Genomic DNA, 23218 nt, shown 5'->3' with positions numbered 1-23218 from the left:
GTCAGATATTCAGTCAGTCCGTTGACCAGTCTAGACTTCGTGTCAGCTATCCGATCAGCCGGTCAACCTAGCTGGACTTCGTGCCAACTATTCGATCGGCCCGTTGACCTAGCTGAGTTTCGTGCCAGATATCCGGTCAGCCCGTTGACCTATCTGGACTTCGTGACAGTTATTTGGTCGGTCCGTCAACCTAGCTGGGCTTCGCACCAACTATCCGGTCGACCCGTCGACCTAGCTAGATTTCTCCTGCACATTCAGTTAAAGTGTTAGATCACAACAAAACTAACTTAATATATTTTGTCATTCATCAAAACCTGAGTTAGACCGTTAGTGCTAACCACACCAACAATTATTATGGTAAGATGGGACACTAGCAAAGAAACTACAAGATTTATCTTGAGCCCATGAAGAAGAATAAGGCATTTGATGTCTCATCCTCTTCAGGTATTTTTGTTATTGATTATCATGCTATTTTCTTTTATATATATATATATATATAAAATCCAATTACTCCTATAAATGATCAATCTAGCTCTACAAAAATTTTCTACCGAATAGTAGGGTAAATCAAAAAGTACGGATGAGTTTTAGTGGATGGCCCAACGTAACAAAAATTTCAAACTCCTTTGTTGTAATGTATCCTAGATGAGATTTAAACCCTTATTACCTATGAAGTCTATCTCACTTTTTATCATGTGGCAAACAAAAAAAAAAAATGATTCGCTTGCCCCCAACATCCCCGTCAATCTGTCCCAAGGCCAAGGTATGGAGGAAGACATGCTCAAACGCGTCGAATTAATTTGACCCCAATACCTCATATGATAATATCCCATGTCTCAAATATCACACCGTCCCAAGTGGACTATCTCACTTTTTATCATGTACCATAGCCTCATGAGCTAATTTTTGTCCAATTCAACATTAATAAGGACCTTGGAAGTCATTGATTTGCCTTAAATTTCAAGACATTCGAAAAATTATCCATCTTATAGGCAACAGTTTGTTTTTTCCAATTAAAAAGAACAATGATCATATTTATTTAAGCACAAGGAATCAATTCACTCTTGTGGATCAATTTTGATTTAAGTTAAGTGATGGTTAGATTAGCTCAACCTCCTTAAACCAATCATGTTCTAGCAAATATATTTTTTTTAAAAAAATAATTAAATTGAATACAAATGTCTCTAACATATAATTTACTAATTTATCTTGTAAGAATCACTATCTTTCAATTTTTCGTAATTTTAGCCACACATTACAGCATAAGAAAACAAAACGAAATTTGTCCTGTTTCTTTTTTTCCAAACTTAATTAGGTACGAAAATCAACTCACACAATTAAATCCACCTTAGGCAAATTAATTTCGAGGATTGATTGAGTTGGATAAATTAATCTCATAGAAGAGTGCGTTTTAATTTGATAGTTGATTAGTGTTTGAGTTTGTCAAAGAGCAAGACTTCTAATATATAATTTATTAATTTATTTTGTATAAAATATCTCTTTAACATAGGAGCTGCATGACTTTTTTCTTTACATATATATATATATATATAAGACTATATAAAGTCTGCAATATCATATTTGGCGATGAAGCGACTATGGCAGAGGAATTATTGTCTTGGCATGCATGAGGAGAGGTGATCTCCTTGGTGCGGTCGCCCCAGAAATGTCCATCATGTCTAAATCTTCGATCTTCATGTCAGGAGGAAGCTTCCAGTCGAAGTAGAAGAGGAGGTTAGCCAGTGCAACTTCCACCGATGACAACCCAAATGTGATGCCGGGGCAGATCCTTCGGCCTGCACCAAATGGCAAGAACTCAAAGTTGAAGCCCCTGAAGTCAACCGAGCTGCACTCAAATCTCTCAGGCTTGAAGCTCTCTGCATCAGAACCCCAGTACTGTTCATCTCTGCCCAGCGTAAATGCATTGATGAGCACTCGAGCTCCGGCGGGCACTCGATATCCCAAGACCTCGCACGTCTCTGTGCATATCCTCGGCACCAACAGAGGCACAGGAGGGTGGAGCCGCATGGTCTCCTTGATCACCAAATTTAGATAACTGAATTTGATGATGTCACTCTCTTCGAGCTTGGTCTTCCCTTGCATAGCCTCCCTCATCTCTTTCTGGACTTTCTCCATGGCCTTGGGTTTCTTGATCAACTCTGACATAGCCCATTCAATAGCCGATGATGACGTTTCCGTCCCTGCCACGAATGTTTCCTAAAGATAAAAAAAGGCAAGCTGTTAAATAAACATTCTTTCACATATTATATTATATATGCATGTAATTCATTTACCATGACGATGGCCTTGACGCAGTCAGATGTGATTGGGAATTCTTGATTTCCTTCATTTTTAAGCTTGAGAAGTACATCGATGATTAGATGGTCGTCTGCTTGCCCGGCGGCCAGTGCGACTTGACGCTGTGCGATGATGTCGTCGAAGACTTTGTCGAGCTTTCCGCGAATTCGCTCTAACTTGAACTTCAATCCCGTGAGAGTATCCATGAATTTGAGCGAGGGGTACATATCAGCCACCGCGAAGCTGCCCGCGTAGCTCACTGCCTCCCTGATCAGGTGCAAGAATTCCGCCCTTTGTTTGCAATCGTCACCAAACGCGGCTCTGATCACTACCTCATTAGTCATGAACATAGACATATCGTTTAGATTGACAAGTGTTTGAGCAGACGCCTTGCGGGCGATCTCGGCCGTGAGCTTACGGACGGCATTCTCACGGATGGTGGCGAAGGACTTGACGCGCCGGGAGTTGAGCAGCTCCATGGCGTAAATCTTCTTCATCTGCTTCCAGTAGCCACCGTAGGGGGCCATGGAGACTCCATTCCCGCCGTAGAGCAATATGCTGGAGAAGGTCAGCTCGGTGGGTCGGTCAGCAAATTTGAGATCATGGCGCTTGATGATCTCTTCCACCGCCTCCACGGACGAGGCGACCACTTGGTCCACCTGTCCGAGTCGGAGACGGATGAGGGGGCCGTAAGTTCGGGCGAGTTGGAGAAGGATACGGTGAGGGTTGCCGCCGATGAACTGGTGCATGTTTCCGATGAGAGGAAGCCTGGGCGGGCCTGGTGGGAGAGGAGCTAATAGTACTTGTGCTCGTTGCTTATGCACTCTGCTCCTTGATGATCTCTTTATCAGTAGTGTTATGAAGAAGCCGAGCAAGAGAGTGATGAAGAAGAAAGGGGAGAAGAAGGAAATAGCTTCCGTGGCCATGCTAGTGCAGTACCAAAGGCACTTAAATGCTAGCTATTGTTTGTGATCGGATTGATTGAGCTCTCTTCCTCAGCTTGCATGCATTTATAGAAGATAAAGCTCACTTGGTCCATCACCCTATTATGCTCTAGTAAAATTTGAAATGCGTATTTCTTTCACTAGTCAACACTCGTGCCCCTCCAAGTCAATCAAATATTAAATTTTATTTTTATTAATAGAGATAAAAGTGTTGATAGAATATTATGAGATGAGATGATAATTTTTTATAATAATGAGAGTTCTTGATAGAATAGAGATAGAATATGAGGTGGTAATTATTAATAAGGATAAGAGTTAGTAGAAATAAAATACGATGAGGTGGTAAAAGAAAAGGTGTCTTGATTTATTATATTTGAGGTTAGTATTTATTCAATAAGTCTATCAATATGTAATTTTTTTCGATGAATGAAAGTAAATTGAGTTGTTATTTCTATTCTCCTCTTTCATGTAGAATGTATTTTTCTCCCGTAATTTTTTTTCCAATAAAATGGTGTCAAAGCTATGGCTAATGGAGGTCTGGCTCCCTTCCAAGTTCTAATACTCAAGGAGAGTAATTATGATAATTGGAGTATCAAGATGAAGGTTCTTTTTAGAGCTCATGATGTTTGGGAGGTTATAGAAAAATGCTACATTAAGCCGCATGATGACTCGACACTATCTCCGACTGAAAAAAACAGTTTGAGAAATTTAAGAAAAAGAGACAAGAAGACTCTTTTCCTTATTTACCAAGCTTTAAATGATGATGGTTTTGAGAAAATCTCAAGTGCTATTTCAGCCAAGCAAATATGGGAAAAGCTCCAAGTCTCATATCAAGGAGAAGAAAAGGTAAAAAGATACGACTTCAGATATTAAGAAGTTAATTTAATGTTATTCGTATGAAAGAATGTAAATTGGTATTTGATAATTTTTCTAGAATCCCTACCAATTCTAATTAACTAAAGAGAAATGATAAAAAACTAGAAGAATTAATTATCATTGAGAAAATTCTTTGATCATTGAATTCAAAATTTAATAGCATTACAACTATCATTTTGAGATCAAAGATTTACAAGTCATTACCATAAAGCAGCTCATGGGTTCATTACAATCCCATAAAGAAAAGAAGAAGATAAATAAAGAAATTACTCAACAACTCCTGAAGACGACTCTTCAACTGACAAAGAAAGATGAAAGCTTCAGTAACAATAGAAGTCAATGTGGAAGAGGTCGTGGATATGGACGAGACCATGCTAATGTGTAAGGATGGGTTTCCAAGAACAACAATGAAAGAGGAGAACATACAACAAGAGGAAGTGGAAAAGGGTACACAAACTCGAGGTACGATAAATCTCAAGTTAAGTGCTACAATTGTGACAAATTTAGGTATTATGCTAAAGAATGTAGATCATCCAAGAATAAAGTATATGAAAGAACAAACTATATGAAAGACAGGAAAGAAGAAGATGACACCCTACTATTAGCATATAAAGATAATGAAAGAGGCGGAGATACAATGTGGTATCTCGACACTGGTGCAAACAATCATATATGTGAGAAAAGAAATATGTTCATAAATCTTGATGAATCAGTTGGTGGTAATGTATGCTGGGACCATCGTGTCTGCTAGAGGGAGGTGAATAACGTTTTGTCGTGCTTGCATCGATTTACTTCGTCTTGTTGTTGTGCAGCGGAATACTCGAAGACAAACAGTCACAATACTAACACCTAGGATTTACTTGGTATCCACCTCAAGAAGAGGTGACTAATCCAAGGATCCACATATGACACGCTATCTCCACTAAGAACAACTCCTTCTCGGTCACAGCCGGAGGCGGACAAGCTTCGTACAAACTCACACACAACACAAATACAAATACAAGAAGAAACTCTAAGAATACAAGTGAATACACCTTTCTTCTTGCTACTTGTTGTTGCCTCTTGAACCTTGGAGATGCTCCCCAAGTACCTTTAAGAACTAGCGTGAGTGCTGAAGAAATTGCTGTGAAGATCACTGTAAGTGTAAAATACCGGAAATAGGCAAATATTAATAAGGAAATTTTCCGGAATTTTTAGAAATTTTTTGGGAATTTTTCGGAGCTCGTATGGACGAGTTAACGGGGATGAAAACGAGGTCCGGAAAAGCCTGTTTAGGCTACGCTGTTTTAATAAGGAAAAGTTTTCTTTTCTTTTCCTTTTTCTTTTCTTTTTATTTTTCTTTATTTTTCTTTTTTTTTCGCCGTATCCTTCTCTTCGCCCGCGCCTGCCCTCTCCGAGCCCCCGCTGTTCTTTCCCTCGCGCACCCGAGCCGCCGGCGTGCCCTAACCGCCGGCCCGGCGGTTTCTTCCTCGCCGAAGCCTTAAACCCCTCGGCCACTTCCTTTTCTCCTTTTCTTCCTCCCGAGCCGCACCCCTTGGTGCCCTAGCTGAGCTCACCGACGCCGCTGCCTCCCTCTCCCCTCCTCTGGTCCGACGAGACACCGCCGGCCGCAACTCACAGAGCCGACCTATTCTTCTGTGCTCAGCCCGCGACACTCATCTCACGGCCTTACCCCTTCTCCTGTGCCCTAGTGCCGACGCCACCGTCGACCACCCGGAGCCCGGGCCTTGCCGACGCCGCCGGTTTTTCCCCCTTCTCTGCGCCCTAGCTCCCTGGTTTGAGGTCCTCTGCCGTGCCTTAGATCGCCGGGAGCCGAGAGCCGATCACCCCTGCGCCAACAACTGAGCCCTATCACTGCTTTGCGGCCTCTTCCGTGCCCTAGTTCCGGCCGTTGTAGCCACCAACAGCTACCTCTGATCCAGAACTGGTGAGTTTGTTAATTAAGCTGTGATTGATATCAGATTTGGAGGAATTGGGTAGCATTTGTTTTTGTATAGGTTTGTAGAGGTTGAGATTTGATTTTTTTGTTACTAACGGGAAGTGATGGGTTCTGGCAGTGAGATCTGTTCTCGGTAGCAAGTTGTCTCTGCTGTGGATCTATTGGGCTATCAAGAATTTCTGCTGTAGATAGGAGAAGGGAAGGTAAGAAGTTAAGCATTTTATATATGCTATGAATCATTGTTTGATTTAATTATGTTAGATAGTTGTTCATGTGCAGATGGATTTAGGTTTATGTGTTGATTCAGGTTTTTGCTCTAATTTAGGGTTGGAGAGTTTATTTAACTAATTATAAGAATTTAGTTAAGTAAAAGTATATCTATTGGTATTACAGGACTTTGACGCGAGACGAGCATCTCGACGTCGTATTTGAATCATATTTGGACATTCCTATTGGAGGCGGGTACTTTTGACTTATTGTCTTTGATATGCTTAGTAATGAAATAATATGTTGCATTAATTGTGTTTCCTATTTGTTTCGGTTAATCACTGCCCAACACATGTTACCTGTTTGATTGATTGTTTGATTTCATTTCGTATTGATCTTGTACCGATCTATCATGCTCATGGGTAGTGATATAACCATGTTTTACCATGTCAGGACCTAGGTTTGATACCTTATTTGATCAGTATACCTTGATATGATTTATTCACTATGGTGGCCATTGTTATATGTCCAGAGGTTGGTTTAGTATATTACCATGCTGTGCGATAGATTGCTCCATTATTGTTGAGCACTTTGCCAGTTTTCATCACTGTTCGGTGCTCTGTTGTGACGCTCATGGGTAGCGTGACACAGCGTGGTAGCACGTCAGTTTGGCTCTTTCGGTGCTCCGTTGGTCTGCTCATGGGTAGTATGACACAGCGTGTAGCACGTTAGAGATCCCTCCCCGTCATAGCGTACCGGGAGATGAGAGCATTGCGCTCCCCCATTTATGATTTGGGGTAGGAGTACGTGTGTACTCCGACAGCATCCCGTCCACTCAGTCACTCATCAGGGGTAGTGATGCAGAGTGCACGGTTGTCACAGCCCTACCCACTCGGTCCCACTTTTGTTGTGAGTTGGCTGACTGGCGTCAGGGGTGACCATGACATTGGCATCATATGCATGATGCATTTATTGATTGTGTTTGTGTTTGCTGCATTTATATGCTGCATATTGTTTGTATACCTATGTTTGACATGCATACAAGATTTCCCTATCACTCGGACTGTTTGTCCTTATACCCAGGTCCTGGTTAGTACAGTTTCTCTTCTGTTTTACTTCGGTTTGCATTTACCTTTATTTTATCAGGAGACTGTACGTATGATTAGAGCTAGGTGTTATTTCTTTACTTTGCATATCAATTGTACCTGCTGAGTGTTGGACTCACCCCACCTCCATTGTTGTTATATTTCAGGATGATGCTGTCAGGAGAGAGTTCTAGTTGCTGGTCCCCTGAAGACCCGAAGACTTACGGATCTACTGGTTTTGTTTGTTTTCTTTTTGACTATGTTATAGACTTGGTTTGTTTGGATACTTGGACTTTGTATGGATTTTGAGATGTTGATGGATTTTTGGTATGATTTGGATTTTATTCTACTACCTGCCTGCCTGGACGGCAGAAGAGGTGAGTTCGTCGGATTTGAGCTTTACGAGTGTAGTGGAGTAGGGTGGATTTCGAGTCAGGGTATTATCTTTCTGTTTACTTATATAAACTGCGTGGTGATGGTTTATTTTGTTGTTATTATTCCAGCCGCATGTGGCTGAGGTATTTAGTGCTTGTAGAAAGTTTCAGATTGTCCACCGTACAGGGGAGATGCTGCCGAAATTTTCTCGGACAGGGACTCTTCTGGGGGCGTGACAGTAAGCTCGCAGGAAAAAAAAATTGCAACGATCTCAGGAGGAACAAAAGTTCTATGGAGAAAACACTCCGCAACGGCTATATCCTATGCTCCCAATCGATTGAAGTCAACCTTAATCGATTGCCACGTCAGCTCCACACAATCCCAGCCGTCCATCACCTACATTCTGCGCAACAATCGAATCCCAATCGATCGGTCAATCGATAGGGACAGTCTGAATTGATCGACGGATCGATTCAGACGCTTTCTATGTTCTCGCGATTGCGCGAGAACTCCCAACTCCAATCGATCGACCGATCGGTTGGAGATTCCCAATTGATTGCCCGATCGATTGGGAAAGCCTCTGTGCTCACGACTCATGCTCCCAATCGATCGACCAATCGATTGGGTCATTTCTTCCTTCGCAGCACACCCCAATCGATTGGCTGATCGATTGGACCCTGGTTCAATCGATTTCCCAATCGATTGACCAACCTGGACTTGTCTCAATCTCAAGCCCAAAGTCTCCAACCCAACTCCCAGTCAACTGTGACATGTTGGGTCTCCATGCCTAGCATTTGGCCAACCCGACCAACCTCGAACTAGCCTTCTAACCTCCTCCATCAGCCTTGCGTCCCTCGGATATCTACCCATCCTTCACGCCTTGCCTTCAAGAGCTTCCTTTGGCCTCATCCTAGTTATCGGGTCTTCCTTGCCAAGTTAGACTAGGACTTATCTTGCCAAGACCACATACTTGGACTTACACCCTTTGCCAATATCACACTTGGACTTTCCAATTGCCTGGCTCCTCACCAGGACTTTCTCCTTTGCCAAGATCACACTTGGACTTTCCAACTGCCTGACTCCTCACCAGGACTTTCCACTTGCCTGGCTCCTCACCAGAACTTTCCAATTGTCTGATTCCTCACCAGGACTTTCTCCTACCTAGCTCCTCACTAGGACTTCCCCGTTGCCTGGCTCCTCACCAGGACTTTCTCTTGCCTAGTTCCTCACTAGGACTTTCCAAATGTCTAACATCTAGTTAAGACTTTCTCAGTCAAGTCTCCTATCAACCTTGACCTACTTGACTTGTATTCTCATCAACCTGGTCAACCCTTTGACCATCTCCATAATCGGACGATTGCTCCAGCAATCTCCTTATATTGTCAAACATCAAAACTCAAATTCTGACTCAAGCTTGACTCAACTCAAGCTTAGTCAAACTGGTCAAACTTGACCTAGGAAAATTGCCCCAACAATCTCCCCCCTTTTGATGTTTGACAACACCTCTAAGTTAGGCTAAATCCCATAGTCTTAACATCTTCTTTATACCAAGGCTAATTCCCATAGCCTTAACCTCTTCTTTATCACAAGGCTAAATCTCATAGTCTTAACCGCTTCTTTACACCAAGGTTAAATCCCATAGCCTTAACCTCTTCTTTATCACAAGGCTAAATCTCATAGCCTCAACTCCATGATAAAGCATGAATGAAGGTTTCCTTCATCGTCTCCCTTTCCTAGAAGGCAAACTCCCCCTTCTTGGGATGAAGGGCTAACTTAAGCTCCAATTCTCCCCCTTTGTCATATATCAAAATCAGAAAATAAACTCTTCTCCATAAGAGTTAACTCTACGTTGTTTACAACCTCATATGTTGTTAACAACCCCACAATGAAGATCTCATATTCTTCATTGCCGCCAAAGCTCCTCCTTGAGCTCTACTTCACTTCACAATGCTTATCCTAGAGCATGCATCAACTTCCCAATGAAACTCCCATTCATTGTATCCAATGCTCCCCCTTGAGCAGTAATCTTCTTCTCAATGCTCATCCAAGAGCATTTTTCACTTTACCAATAAAGGTCTGATCCTCAGCATTAATCCAATGCTCCCTCTTGAGCAATAACCTACTCCACAATGCTCATCTGAGAGTATTTATCATCCTAGCAATGAGGATAACTAATCTTCCATTGTTCCCCAATACTCGACCCTGAGTATTGTCCATCACGAAGGTTTAACCCCCTTCGAAGGTCCTTGAAACTGAATTTTCATGCATTCAAGGAGTAACTCCTCCTAAAAACATGGTCAAACTTCTGTCATTGCACCAACAATGACTTGAAGTTCCTAAACAATTAGGAAGACCAAAACTTGAAGTTTTGAAGTTCAAAATTCAATAATGAAACTAACCCCAAACCTAAACTTCACATAAGTCTACCTTAACCAATCCATACTTGCTTTCATCATGAAAGCTCCCCTTAAATATATACAAATGTATTCCAAGAGATTTGGAATGGTTATTGAAACTTGAAGTGGCTTAAAGTATTGAAATTAGGCTTTTCAGGCCAAAATCAGACTTTCCAATCGATTGAAATCACTTTAATCGATCCATTGATCGATTCCGCAAGCTACGTACTGCTCGCAGAAATTCCCTCTGAATTGATCGACTGATCGATCCAGCCTGGGTCAATCGATCGGTTGATCAATCCACTAACCCTCTGTTCATGGGAATTGACTTCCCAATCGATCGACTGATCGATTAAAACCATCCCGATCGATCGGCTGATCGATTGGGTTTTTGATTTTCTGAAATTTAGTTTCAGCAAAATTCAGAAACTCCCCAAAAATTATACAAAATTACAAAAATTGTGAAAATTCATGTAGATACTCTTTAGGGTATACTCTATCAAGAAAAAATAATTTTCTATGAAAATACTTCCTATTTTCAAAGAGTGACATAAATTTGAAAACTTCAATGTTTTCTCCTAATTTGTGTCTAACTTTTCAATGATAAATACTATCAAAAGATAGTCTTCACCAAGGTTTTCAAAAGTATTTTAAAAATATTTTTAAAACCAATATCCAACCATGTTCTTTGGGCTCAATCCGCATGACTTGTACATTAGCTTTTCCAATGATTGGAAAACACATAACTATGTGTTTTGATGAACCTAAAACTCAACAAGATGCACTAAATCAGCATCTTGAGTTTTATTCACCATCCTAACATCTCACTTGTATCTAATGTATATTAAAACACATACAAGTCACCTTATGGTTCTTTGTGAGATGTATATTTGGTTTTTCCCTAAACTAAGAGATCATGCATAACTATCTAGACATTAAGAAACTTATGATCATCCACTTAGGTTGTCACTTGGTGTCATCCCACTTAGGGGTGAACATTCGGTTAATTCGATTAATTCGGTTAATTTGATATTAATTTTGTATAAATTATTTTTATTGTTATTTTAAACAAATTTAGTTAATTCAGTGTTAACTGAAATAACTAATTCAGTTAATTCAATTTTAGTAAAACTTTGATTTGATTCGGTTAGCCAATACTAAATTGGTTTTCGGTTAATTCGGTTAATTTATGGACCGAATTAACTGAATGCTCACCCCTAATCCCACTTGTTGAGATATTTACCATTTATGATAAATGTCTTTTGTCCTTAATTACAAGAAAATTAACATAATGCATGATGCTACATGGCATACATCAAAATGAGTAATTTTTTTTTAAAAAAAAATGCTATAGCTACATGATATATATATAGCATGACATGGTATTTTTGTATTTTTCATACTAAAAATGAATGCAACACATGATGTCATGACATGTGATAAGCAATCAATCATGACACTTTAGCATATATAAAATATACCTAAATAGACTATCTAAGTATCCTTAATCCCTTAGCTAAGCCTTTAAATTCTAATCCTAGATTGCCTAATGAAGAAATGTCACAACCCAACTTGGCATGTTTTTTACCCTTTCCTATTTGTGCCAAATTGAAATTAAAAATTAAATCCTCAAATTTTATTTGGCACATTTTACTCTTTCTAAGAGTGACAATTTGGATTAAGGTTTACATTTTCCTTAATTCCATAAGAAAATGCCAAATTCCTAATTTGGCATTTCTTTTGCCTCTCTCAAGTGTGTCAATTTAAATTAGATTCAACTGCTTAAACTTTGACACATATATTACTCTTTCAAAGAGTAACCCTAATAATCCTTCTCATTTTCAAAGGTTAACAATAACCTTGAAAATACTCTCAAGTGTCAACTTTACCAATGTTGGGTTAACTACCTTTCCAATTGAATTTGACACTCTCTAAACCCATCTAGGGTGTAGAGAATATGCTCCTAGGAACCCAAAATCTATTGGTACTCCTTGGATGCTCTAGGTACTCACTAGGGATGACTTCCCTAGATACCTTTCTAAGGACCTTTCTAGGCTTCTTAGAAGTCTTGGTCGCCTCTACTAGGTCACTTCTAGGAATAACTTCCCTTGTAACATTCTTTGTGACTTTATTAGGCCTTTTTGGAGCCTTAGTCACCTTTACTAGATCAACTTTTGGGATGGCCTCCCTTGCGACCTTCTTTGTGACTTTGTTAGACTTCTTAGAAATCTTAGTTGCATTGGTCTTGTCAAAAGTACTCTTAGGGATTCCTTCCCTAGTATCTTTGACTTGACCTCTACACCTAAGATTGACCTCATAGCTATATGGAACCCTATAAAAGGAAGTCACATCCTTCTTAGCTTTAGGTTTGTATCCCAAACCCCTATAGTCATTGGATGGCTCTTGTCTAGCTTTTCCTAGGTTATGCTCATTTTGACCCCTAAGCATGTTTTCCATTCTTGCTAAGGTCCTTTCTAAATTATCAAGACTTGGTTTTCACTCCATAAATCCCTAGATTTTGATTTTTCATTGAATCCTTGATCATTTCTATTTTTAGGCATATATCTAAAGTCCTTGGTGTTATTGCCTAAGTTGTTATTTACCTTCCTAACCTTAGGTGTGGTAAATCTAGCATGAGGAGGAATATATTTATCCTTAAGGCTATCATGCCTCCTATTCTCATGATAAATAACATTAAGATGATAAGAATTATTTCTAGCATGCTTTTTATCATGTGTCAAAGGCATGGATTCATTAAATGATACCTTGTTTTTACCTTGGAAGCTCCCCCTAGACTTGTGCTTCCTCCTTTGACTTTGGTTGTTTTCTTCCCCTTTGGGCATTGGCTTCGATAATGTCCATTTTGGTTGCACAAGAAATACACAATGTGTTCCTTGCTCATCTTTGTTGTGGGGATTGTCTCCTTGGGTTTCTCCTTACCCTTGGGTACTACTTGGCTCTTCTTCTTGGCCAATTTGAGACATTTGCTCTTATAGTGCCCATATTCCCTACACTCAAAGTAAATGATATAGTTTTTGTTATTTACAATTGAAGTTTCTATACCTTTGCTTGTAGGGATGATGCTTGATTCTCTATTTGATGTAGCTTGAATTGTGGAGGTTGCATCATCTTCTTTTTCTTCTCCTTTTGAGGATGTGGGTGCTTCCACCTCTTCAACCCTTGAGGATGTGGATGCTTCCACCTCTTCCTCTCTTGAAGATGTGGATGATCTCTCCTCATCTTCCTTCTTCTCCTCTTCTTTTTCTTCCTTGAATGTTGCACTCGTGTCAACATCCGATTGGTCCTCCTCTTCTTGGACCAATGAGCCCTTCTCCATGGGCTCCTCTACTCCTTGGAATTGTGATGGGTCTTCATGATAGGCAATGATCTTTTTTCCAAAGAACACATGCACTTGTGCATTCACCTACACTCACAATGATATTAGAAGGTAATAAATTTAACAAGATTTTTGTTACCTCCTTATCCACCTCCGCTTGCTCCTGTTGCTCCTCGCTCCAATGTCGAGGTCGGAGGCACTTCCCCTTTTTATCTTTAGGATCTTCAAATGGGTCTTCCAATGTAACCCATTGGTTCCAATCTATTTGAAACCATGTCTCCAATTGCGTCCTCCAATAATTGAAGTCTTCTTTGTCGTACGAAGGTGGAATTCGGATATCCCATCCGAGCGGTCCTTCAATCTCCATCTTCTTCTTCCTATAGCTTCTTGCTCTCTTGGCGGTTAGTCCGTAGAAGAGCAACCTCGCTCTGATACCAATTGTTGGGACTATCGTGTCTGCTAGAGGGGGGTGAATAGTATTTCATCGCGCTTGCGTCGGTTTGCTTCGTCTTGTTGTTGTGCAGTGGAATACTCGAAGACAAACACTCACAATGCTAACACCTAGCATTTACTTAGTATCCGCCTCAAGAAAAGGTGACTAATCCAAGGATCTACACACGACACGCTATCTCCACTAAGAATAACTCCTTCTCGGTCGCAGCCGGAGGCAGAGAAGCCTCGTACAAACTCACACACAACACAAATACAAATACAAGAAGAAACTCTAAGAATACAAGTGAATACACCTTTCTTCTTGCTACTTGTTGTTGCCTCTTGAACCTTGGAGCTACTCCCCAAGTACCTTCAAGAACCGGTGTGAGTGCTGAAGAAATCACTGTAAGCTCGCAGGAAAAAAAAATTGCAACGATCTCAGGAGGAAGAACAAAAGTTCTACGGAGAAAACACTCCGCAATGGCTATATCTTGTTCTCCCAATTGATTGAAGTCAACCCTAATCGATTGCCACATCAGCTCAGCACAATCCCAGCCGTCCATCACCTGCATTCTGCGCAACGGTCGAATCCCAATCGATCGGCCAATCGATTGGGACAGTCTGAATCGATCGGTCGATCGATTCAGACGCTTTTTGTGTTCTCGCGATCGCGCGAGAACTCCCAACTCCAATCGATCGATCGATCGGTTGGAGATCCAATCGATTGCCCGATCGATTGGGAAAGCCTCTGTGCTCGTGACTCATTCTCCCAATCGATCGACCAATCGATTGGGTCATTTCTTCCTTCGCAGCACACTCCAATCGATTGGCTGATCGATTGGACCCTAGTTCAATCGATTAACCAGACTGGACTTATCTCAATCTCAAGTCCAAAGTCTCCAACCCAACTCCCAGTCAACCGTGACATGTTGGGTCTTCATGCCTACCATTTGGCCACACCCGACCAACCTCGAAATAGCCTTCTAATCTCCTCCATCAGCCTTGCATCCCTCGGATATCTCCTCACCTTTCACATCTTGCCTTTAGGAGCTTCCTTCGACCTCATCCTAGTTATCGGGTCTTCCTTGCCAAGTTAGACTAGGACTTATCTTGCCAAGACCACATACTTAGACTTATACCCTTTGCCAAGATCACACTTGGACTTTCCAATTGCTTGGCTCCTCACCAGGACTTTCTCCTTTGCCAAGATCACACTTGGACTTTCCAACTGCCTGGCTCCTCACCAGGACTTTCCACTTACCTGGCTCCTCACCAGAACTTTCCAATTGTCTGGCTCCTCACCAGGACTGTCTCCTACCTAGCTCCTCACTAGGACTTTCCAAATGTCTAACATCCAGTTAGGACTTTCCCAGTCAAATCTCCTGTCAACCTTGACCTACTTGATTTGTATTTTCATCAACCTGGTCAACCCTTTGACCATCTCCATAACCGGACGATTGCTCCAGCAATCTCCTTATATTGTCAAACATCAAAACTCAAATTCTGACTCAAGCTTGACTCAACTCAAGCTTAGTCAAACTGGTCAAACTTGACCTAGGGAAATTGCCCCAACAATGTATCCTTTGGAAATTGTTAGGACCTTCGGATGGCTAGAGGGGGGGGTGTGAATAGCCTCCACTAAAAACTCAATCAATTCCTCACAAAAATTTGTTAGCACAGTGGAAATAAACAAAAAGAACACCGATGCAAGGTAAGAAACACAACCCACAGCTTACACAAGTATGTACGAGGTTCGGGGATAACTTGCCCCTACTCCTCGCCGTGTCCGTAAGGTGGACGATCCCTTGATCGTTCGGTAGATCACACCCCGGACAAATTCCGGCTAAGTATTTCTCCTTCTCGGTGGAGTAACCTCTCCACAAAAATCACAGAATAGATTTGAAAATAAAGCACAATGACTTACAGAGTTCAGTGGCTAAAGGATTGAACAAATGAACTTACAGCCACGAAGCAAAATGCAAAGACAGAAGGAAGCCAAGAGCTCAACAACACAGCCTCTTGCTTGATCGAACGAGAGTTTTTTTTTTCAGAACCTTAGCAAGCCTCTCTTCTTCCTTCTTCTTATTCTGCTTTCCCACTGTCCCGAATCGGTGTCACTTGTATCGAATTACTGCAACCAACTCAGGCGTCGCCAATCACTCTTGCTCCTCATCTAGTTCTCTGAACTCACACCAATACCATCCATAGTCTTCTCTGGTGTCTCTGAGCTCGAACCAATGAGCAAGAGTCAAGCTATAGAGACGTTGATGCTTCAAATGCACCATTTGCAGCGGAACACACAGAAAGATCACTTGGTCTTATTCTTGATGGAGTTTAATTTGAAATTAACCATTGGCACGACACCGCAACCAAAGATCTCACGGATGATTTGATGAATCGTAAATCGCAGAGAAGACAACGCGTTTGTGGATCGGTCATCGACCGATCCATAGCTCCGGACCGATCAGACATATCTCGATCGGCCCGCATGATTCTTATCGTGGACCGACCTATAGGTAGATCGGTCCACGATCTAGTTCTGGAGTCTTCGTCTGATCGGTCACCGACCGACGTCGATAAACCAATCTTGTTACCGATCGGTCCACGATCGATCGATAACCCATAATCTTTGTGTGGTTACTAATATGTCCTGAACAGATACCTATATCACCGGATCGAGCCGATGATCGATCCATATAACGGATCATCGGATCGGCCAATGACCGATCCAATGCCTGTTAGTTTTAGAACTTCCCAACCCTAAACCTAACGTCTTCCGTCCAAGAACGAGCTACCAAGCCCTCTCCGCCTACCCATGCCAAGCTTCCTCTCTGACCTAGTCCGGAGAATGAGCTACCGAGCCCTCTCCGACTTCGTCCGGTCCAGAGAACGAGCTACCGAGCCCTCTTCGACTTCGTCCGGTCCAGAGACCGAGCTACCGAGCCCCCTCTGACCTTGCGTGCCAAGTATCCGTACTTGGACTTTTCCTCTCCACATGATCAACCTTGATCATTAATCAGTCTGAGTTTAATTAATATCTGATACAAACTTAAATCAGTGTTAACATCAAAACAACAGCCAGGTCAGACTATATCAACAATCTCCCCCTTTTTGTTGTTTGACAACACGATTTAAGTTTAGATCAGAAATGTTCATATTTCAATTTTAGGGGAATCAAGATCCTCCCCCTAAAGTCAAACTTTTATTTATCTCTAAACTTAGCTATCTTCTCCCCCTTTGTCAAACACCGAAAAGGTGCGAATTAGGTAAGAGAACGTTAAAGGACTCCCCTCAACCCATACTGTCTTTTTCTTAATTCACCTAGAATGCCCTCTAATGTATTATAAGATAGTGAAAAAGAAATAAGAGACATACAAGACATGGCATATGAACAGCATATTAAAAGCCAATAAGAAGTGAAACAGAAAGAAAAACAAGAAAATGAACAGCATAAATAGATGAAATCAGTAAGTATCTAGGTCAGACATAAATATCCAACAAACAGTATCCAAAACATAGATACTCACAATGACATCATAGAATAATGTGTATCAATTAGCCTCCTCATCATGAGGAACATCAGCATCATCAACGGGAGGAGTGGGTCCTTGAGGTGGCATGCCGCTGCTCGAGGATGGATAACCCAGGAAATACTGGGGAGGTGGGTATCTGGCCATCCAATCCATAATCGCCTGATGTGTCGCCAGCTGCTGACTGCGTAAATCATCGTAGCGCTGGTCAATCCGAACGAGCGGCCCATGGAGCTCAGCCTCCATCGTCAGCAGCAGCAGCAGGAGGAGCAGCCGCAACCTGTCGTGGAGGTCCCCGTGGTAACTCACCTAGAGCTCTCACATCCTTCCACCGAACGTCCCCATTCTGTCCTATGATGCCAGACTTGGAAAATGCCCGTTTCCCAAGTCTGCAGTCCTGCCTTACCATCTTGACTATTCTACCCTTAGAGACATCAATCTGAAGGGTCTCGAGCCAATCTGTAATTATATGCCCATGAGGTATATAAACAGTGAAGCTGTTTGGCTCGCTATAAGAGATGATCGAAGAATAGATGCTAGACATGATGTCAAAGTCGAGACGCCGACGTAGTCCATAAAGCATCAGGCAATGATATGGTCGGATTTCAGACAAGGGTTTAGATGTGATTGGTAGAAGGCAGTTTGTGACAATCTTAAAAAGGATGTAATCTTGGGCAGATAATCTTAAAGCTGCAAAAGTAGGAAAATCAACATCTAATTCATCTAGCCCACCCGGTCTCGGATGTCTGAAGAAGTACTCATAAATAGAGTCAGGTGTGACATCAAAAGGTGAAGGTAGGGGGTCTGGTAAGTCAGAATATATCGAAAAGACATTTCCGGAACACCTCCGGCAACCTAGATAGTCAAAGAAAGCTGAAAAACTGAAATCAAGAGTCTGCTTAGCAACTTTTGTTTTATAACTCACATCATTAGTTTGATGAAGATTGTTATAAAACTCAGACACTAAGTCATAGTTGATATCTCGTTCTAAGTAGACAAGTGAATCGAGTTTGTAGTAGGCAATGATTTCTGACACAGTTGGATAAAATTTGTCCATGAATTTACGATCCACAGACCTACAAGGGAGTAATTTAAAGGTTCTTTGTTTAAAGGCTTCCTCAAAATGGTGGTTTGGAAATCTCCCAGAGACAGATGGTTGAGGTCGGGAAGGAGCCTTAGACTTCGACTTCTCAGGTGACTTAGACTTAGAGGTTCCTTCACCCACTAGTTTCTTCCTAAGGGTTAACAAAGTGATATAATGGGGCAAGTAAATGAGCACCGGAGCCACCAACCCCCGAAACAAAAAGCACACATATATGGTGAGAAATGAAACCGAAATGCCAAGTTCTAGAGAAGTATGGAGTTACCTTGGTGCTATTGAAGTGTCTTTTGGCTAGGGCTTTGGCTAGGGTTCCGGCGTGCAAAGAGAAGAGAAAAGGTGAGGTGTAGGAAAGAGTCGGCTAGGGCTTCCGCGTGAAAGAAGAAAAGAAGGGATCGGGAAGCTTTAAGCGAGATGGGTATACAGATGATGAAATGATCGGACGGTTGTCCGATCAGGAGGTATCAGGAATCTCCTGATCGGTCCCTGGACCGATCCAGGAACACCCTGATCGGTCTGTAGACCGATCAGGAGACGATCAGCAGTTGCTGATCGGTCCCTGGACCGATCAGGGAACCTTCTGATCGGTCCGTAGACCGATCATAAGGCGATCAGTAGCCCTCTGCGTACCAGATTGACATGATCGGTCCTCGGACCGATCAGGTTACACACAGAAGGGTGGAGAGATCGGTCCGTAGACCGATCAGTGTCTGATACTTGAATTTTTTAGTAATTTCAGTAACTGAAGTTCGTAGAGATGTTTGATAATTCGTAGAAGTGTCTCCAGGAAAACTTCCAAGTTCAGTACCTAGAACCTGGAGGATCTACAAGCATAACTATTTCCTAAAAGTTATGGTCTGAAATTGTTTATAGCCCGAAAATTTCAGACATTTAGAAAACAGGCAACTTAAGGCCTGAAAACTGAAATTTTCGACTTGTTATGTTCAGTTTCAAGTTTGTCAAAATATAACCAACTTGCTATCATTCTTTCAAGGACTTGTCCTAGTTTCAATTAAAATCATGAAAAGTATCGTTCAAATGTATCAAACAGTCCATCAACCAAAATTACATTATTTCTAGATAAAGGTCCAACCAAGTTTCCTTGGTTGGAATATATGAGTAAGATCTAGGAACCAAATACACATGAATTATGTAATGGTCTTCCCCATACTCAATTTATGTCTCTTCAACCTAATTATTCAAGGGATGCATGATACATTTTGAATAATTCGGCTGATCCTAGCATCTCACCCCATTTCTAGCAAACAAAAATCATTTGTTAATCCTATAGTTTGTGTGAGATGTCCCCAAGTTGCCCAAATTAATTTCCCAATTTCTCTTGTTGTTTTAATTGTCCTTATTGATCATGATGGGGTCCTAATGGCTTATTGAGCCAAACACATCCCCAATTCTCTCCTCAAATGACTAAATTCATTTTCCGGAAGAGGTTTGGTGAAAATATCGGCTAGGTTTGACTTGGACTCAACATATGTGAGTGCAATGTCTCCCCTAGCTACGTGATCTCTAATGAAGTGATGACGCACTTCTATGTGTTTGGTCCTTGAATGATGGACTGGATTTTTCGTTAGGTTTATTGTGCTGATGTTATCACACAACACTTGCACTCCCTTATACGAAAGTCCATAATCTTCTAGGGTGTGGATCATCCACAACAATTGTGATACACTCTCTCCTATGGCAATGTATTCAGCCTCGGTTGTGGAGAGAGCAACGCAATGTTGCTTCCGACTTGACCAACTAACCAACGATGAACCTAAAAATTGGCAACCCCCACTAGTGCTTTTCCGATCCAATTTGCACCCAGCATAATCGGAGTCGGTATAACCTATCAAATCAAAAGACTCAGTACGAGGGTACCATAGTCCTACTCTAATTGTGCCCTTAAGGTATCTCAGAATTCTCTTAACTGTAATTAAATGAGATTCCTTGGCACAGACTTGATATCTAGCGCACATGCCCACATCAAAAAGTATGTCCGGTCGACTAGCTGTGAGATATAGAAGACTACCGATCATGCTTCTATATTGCGTTAGATCAACTGGTTTTCCACTCTCATCATTGTCAAGGAGAGTGTTTGTTGCCATTGGAGTGGATACTTCCTTAGAGTCACTTATTTTGAATTTCTTGAGCATCTCTTGAGTGTATTTTGTCTGATGGACATAAATGTCATCTCGAGTTTGTTTAATTTCGAGTCCAAGGAAGAATGTCAATTCTTCCACCAGACTCATCTCAAACTCACTTTCCATGTGAGTGATAAATTCATTCAAATAGCCCTTGTTATTCGAGCCACAAATTATGTCATCGACATACACCTGGGCTACAAATATGTTTTCACCATCTCTACGCAGAAATAGTGTTGGGTCTATTTGACCTCTTACAAAACCCTTTTCTAGTAAGTAAGTTGACAACCTTTCGTACCATGCTCGAGGTGCTTGTTTAAGCCCATAAAGAGCTTTCTTGAGCTTGTACACGTGGTTTGGAGCTTTGGTATTCACAAACCCCGGTGGTTGTTCAACATAGACCTCTTCTTTAATGAACCCATTTAAGAAGGCTGATTTAACGTCCATTGGATAGAGCTTGAAGCCTCTATGTGCAGCAAAAGCTAGCATTAAACGAATGGACTCTAATCGAGCCACGGGAGCATAAGTCTCATCATAATCGAGGCCTTCGACTTGACTATAGCCCTTAGCTACAAGTCTTGCCTTGTTTCTTACGACTTCTCCCTTTTGGTTTAACTTATTTTTGAAGACCCATTTGGTTCCAATAATGGTGGTCTTCTTAGGTCTAGGAACTAAGTCCCACACTTGGCTCCTTTCAAATTGACCTAACTCATCTTGCATAGCTATGATCCAATCAGGATCGTGTAATGCCTCATCAACTAATTTTGGTTCGATTTCTGAGATCAAAGCGACCTCATTAGACTCATTCCTAAAGAATGATCTAGTCCTAACCCCTTGTTGAATGTCTCCCACAATCTGGTCTTGGGGATGACTAGAGGCTATCCTAAATTGCCTTGGTGTTGGCGGTGCCTCATGAGTGATCTCACTAGACACAGGCAAGGGCTCAGTATCAGGTAAAGGATCAGACTGAGCCCTCTCTTGCCTTTGCTCATCGTCATCAGAGTCAACTTCGACTCTTTCTATGTTTTGATCATTTAAACTTAAATTTCTAAGTTCAAATTGAATTTCTCCTACATCCCTTGATTGATCATTTGATTTAGGAATTTCTTCAAATGCTACATCCGAGGACTCTTCAATCAATTTAGTCCTATTGTTGTAGACTCGATAGGCTTTGCTAGTGAGAGAGTACCCGACTAGTATCCCTTCGTCAGCCTTAGCTGTGAACTTTCCAAGATGATCCTTGGTGTTCAAGATAAACACCTTACAACCAAACACCCTAAGATGTTTAATTGTAGGGGATTTCCCAAACCAGAGTTCATGGGGAGTCTTTCCTAAAAACCTATGTATCAAGACTCGGTTTTGCACATAGCAAGCGGTATTTACCGCTTCAACCCATAAGTAGCTCGATAGTGAGTACTCATTGAGCATGCTTCGTGCAACCTCTTGCAAGACTCGGTTCTTTCTCTCCACAACTCCATTTTGTTGTGGGGTCCTTGGAGTAGAGAACTCATGTCTATATCCTTTTTCTTGACAAAATCCTAAAAATCTATGGTTTTGAAATTCTCCACCATGATCACTTCTAATTGTTTTAATTGTTGTTGATTTTTCATTTTCAGTTCTTCTACAAAAAGAAACAAAAACATCTATGGTTTGATCCTTATTTTTCAAAAAGAAAGTCCATGTATATATAGTAAAATCATCAATGATCACTAAACAGTATCTACTCCCATTCAATGAAATAACATTACTGCAATCAAACAAATTCATATGCAATAAATCTAAAGCAGTAGATGTACTTACAGCGCTTTTACCTTTATGAGACGCTTTTGTTTGCTTACCCTTTTGACATGCATCACATAATTTTGTCTTTTGATACTTGATGCTTGGTAAGTCTCGCACTAATCCTTTGTTGGCAAGCTTTCGAATATTCTTCATGTTCACATGGGCCAACCTCCTATGCCACAGCCATGATTCTTCTTCTTTTGACATGAAACACTTAGCAGAGGCATTAGTAGCACTTTTAAAAGATACTTGATAAATGTTGTCTACCCTTGTGCCTACTAGTACCGTGTCAAGTGTGTCAATGTGTTTGACTAGACATTGACTTGAATGAAACTCAATTGTGTAACCCGTATCACACAATTGGCTGACACTTAGGAGATTAAAGGTCATCCCCTTGACTAGAAGGACATTTTTGATTTGGAGACATTCGGATATATGAATATCTCCAACTCCTATCACCTTAAGACTACCATTATTACCAAAGGACACATTACCTCTATTTTTGTTTTGAAGGGTAGTAAAGAGTGACTTGTCCCCGGTCATGTGATTGGAGCATCCACTATCAACAAACCAAGTTGATAGATGCTCCCCCTTGACAAATGCCTACAAGACACGAAAGATAGATGTTTTAGGTACCCAAATCTTGGGACCTAATGCATCTACAATGAAAGACCTAGGAACCCATGCCTTGGTCACACCCTTCCTAGTCTCATGAACCCTAGAAGCATGTGATATATGAAATTGGGTTCTAGACACTAAGGAAATGAAACTAGACTC

The 23218-nt window shown here is 41.3% G+C and overlaps 1 protein-coding gene across 1 annotated transcript; it reads right to left on the bottom strand.

Moving 5' to 3' along the window:
* Nucleotides 1–1505: 1505 nt before the first annotated feature.
* Nucleotides 1506–3261, bottom strand: LOC121993806 (alpha-humulene 10-hydroxylase-like). The gene is made up of 2 exons (XM_042548112.1): nucleotides 2295–3261; nucleotides 1506–2217 (listed from the first exon to the last, which is right to left on the bottom strand). The coding sequence occupies exons 1-2, from the start codon at nucleotides 3222–3224 to the stop codon at nucleotides 1597–1599; spliced, it is 1551 nt and encodes a 516-aa protein (XP_042404046.1). The 5' UTR covers nucleotides 3225–3261; the 3' UTR covers nucleotides 1506–1596.
* Nucleotides 3262–23218: the final 19957 nt, after the last annotated feature.

This window comes from Zingiber officinale, chromosome 6A, assembly GCF_018446385.1.
Source record: "Zingiber officinale cultivar Zhangliang chromosome 6A, Zo_v1.1, whole genome shotgun sequence".
Lineage (NCBI taxonomy): Eukaryota > Viridiplantae > Streptophyta > Magnoliopsida > Zingiberales > Zingiberaceae > Zingiber > Zingiber officinale.
The sequence above is the reverse complement of the archived record's forward strand: the minus strand, read 5'-3'. Positions and strand labels throughout refer to the sequence as shown.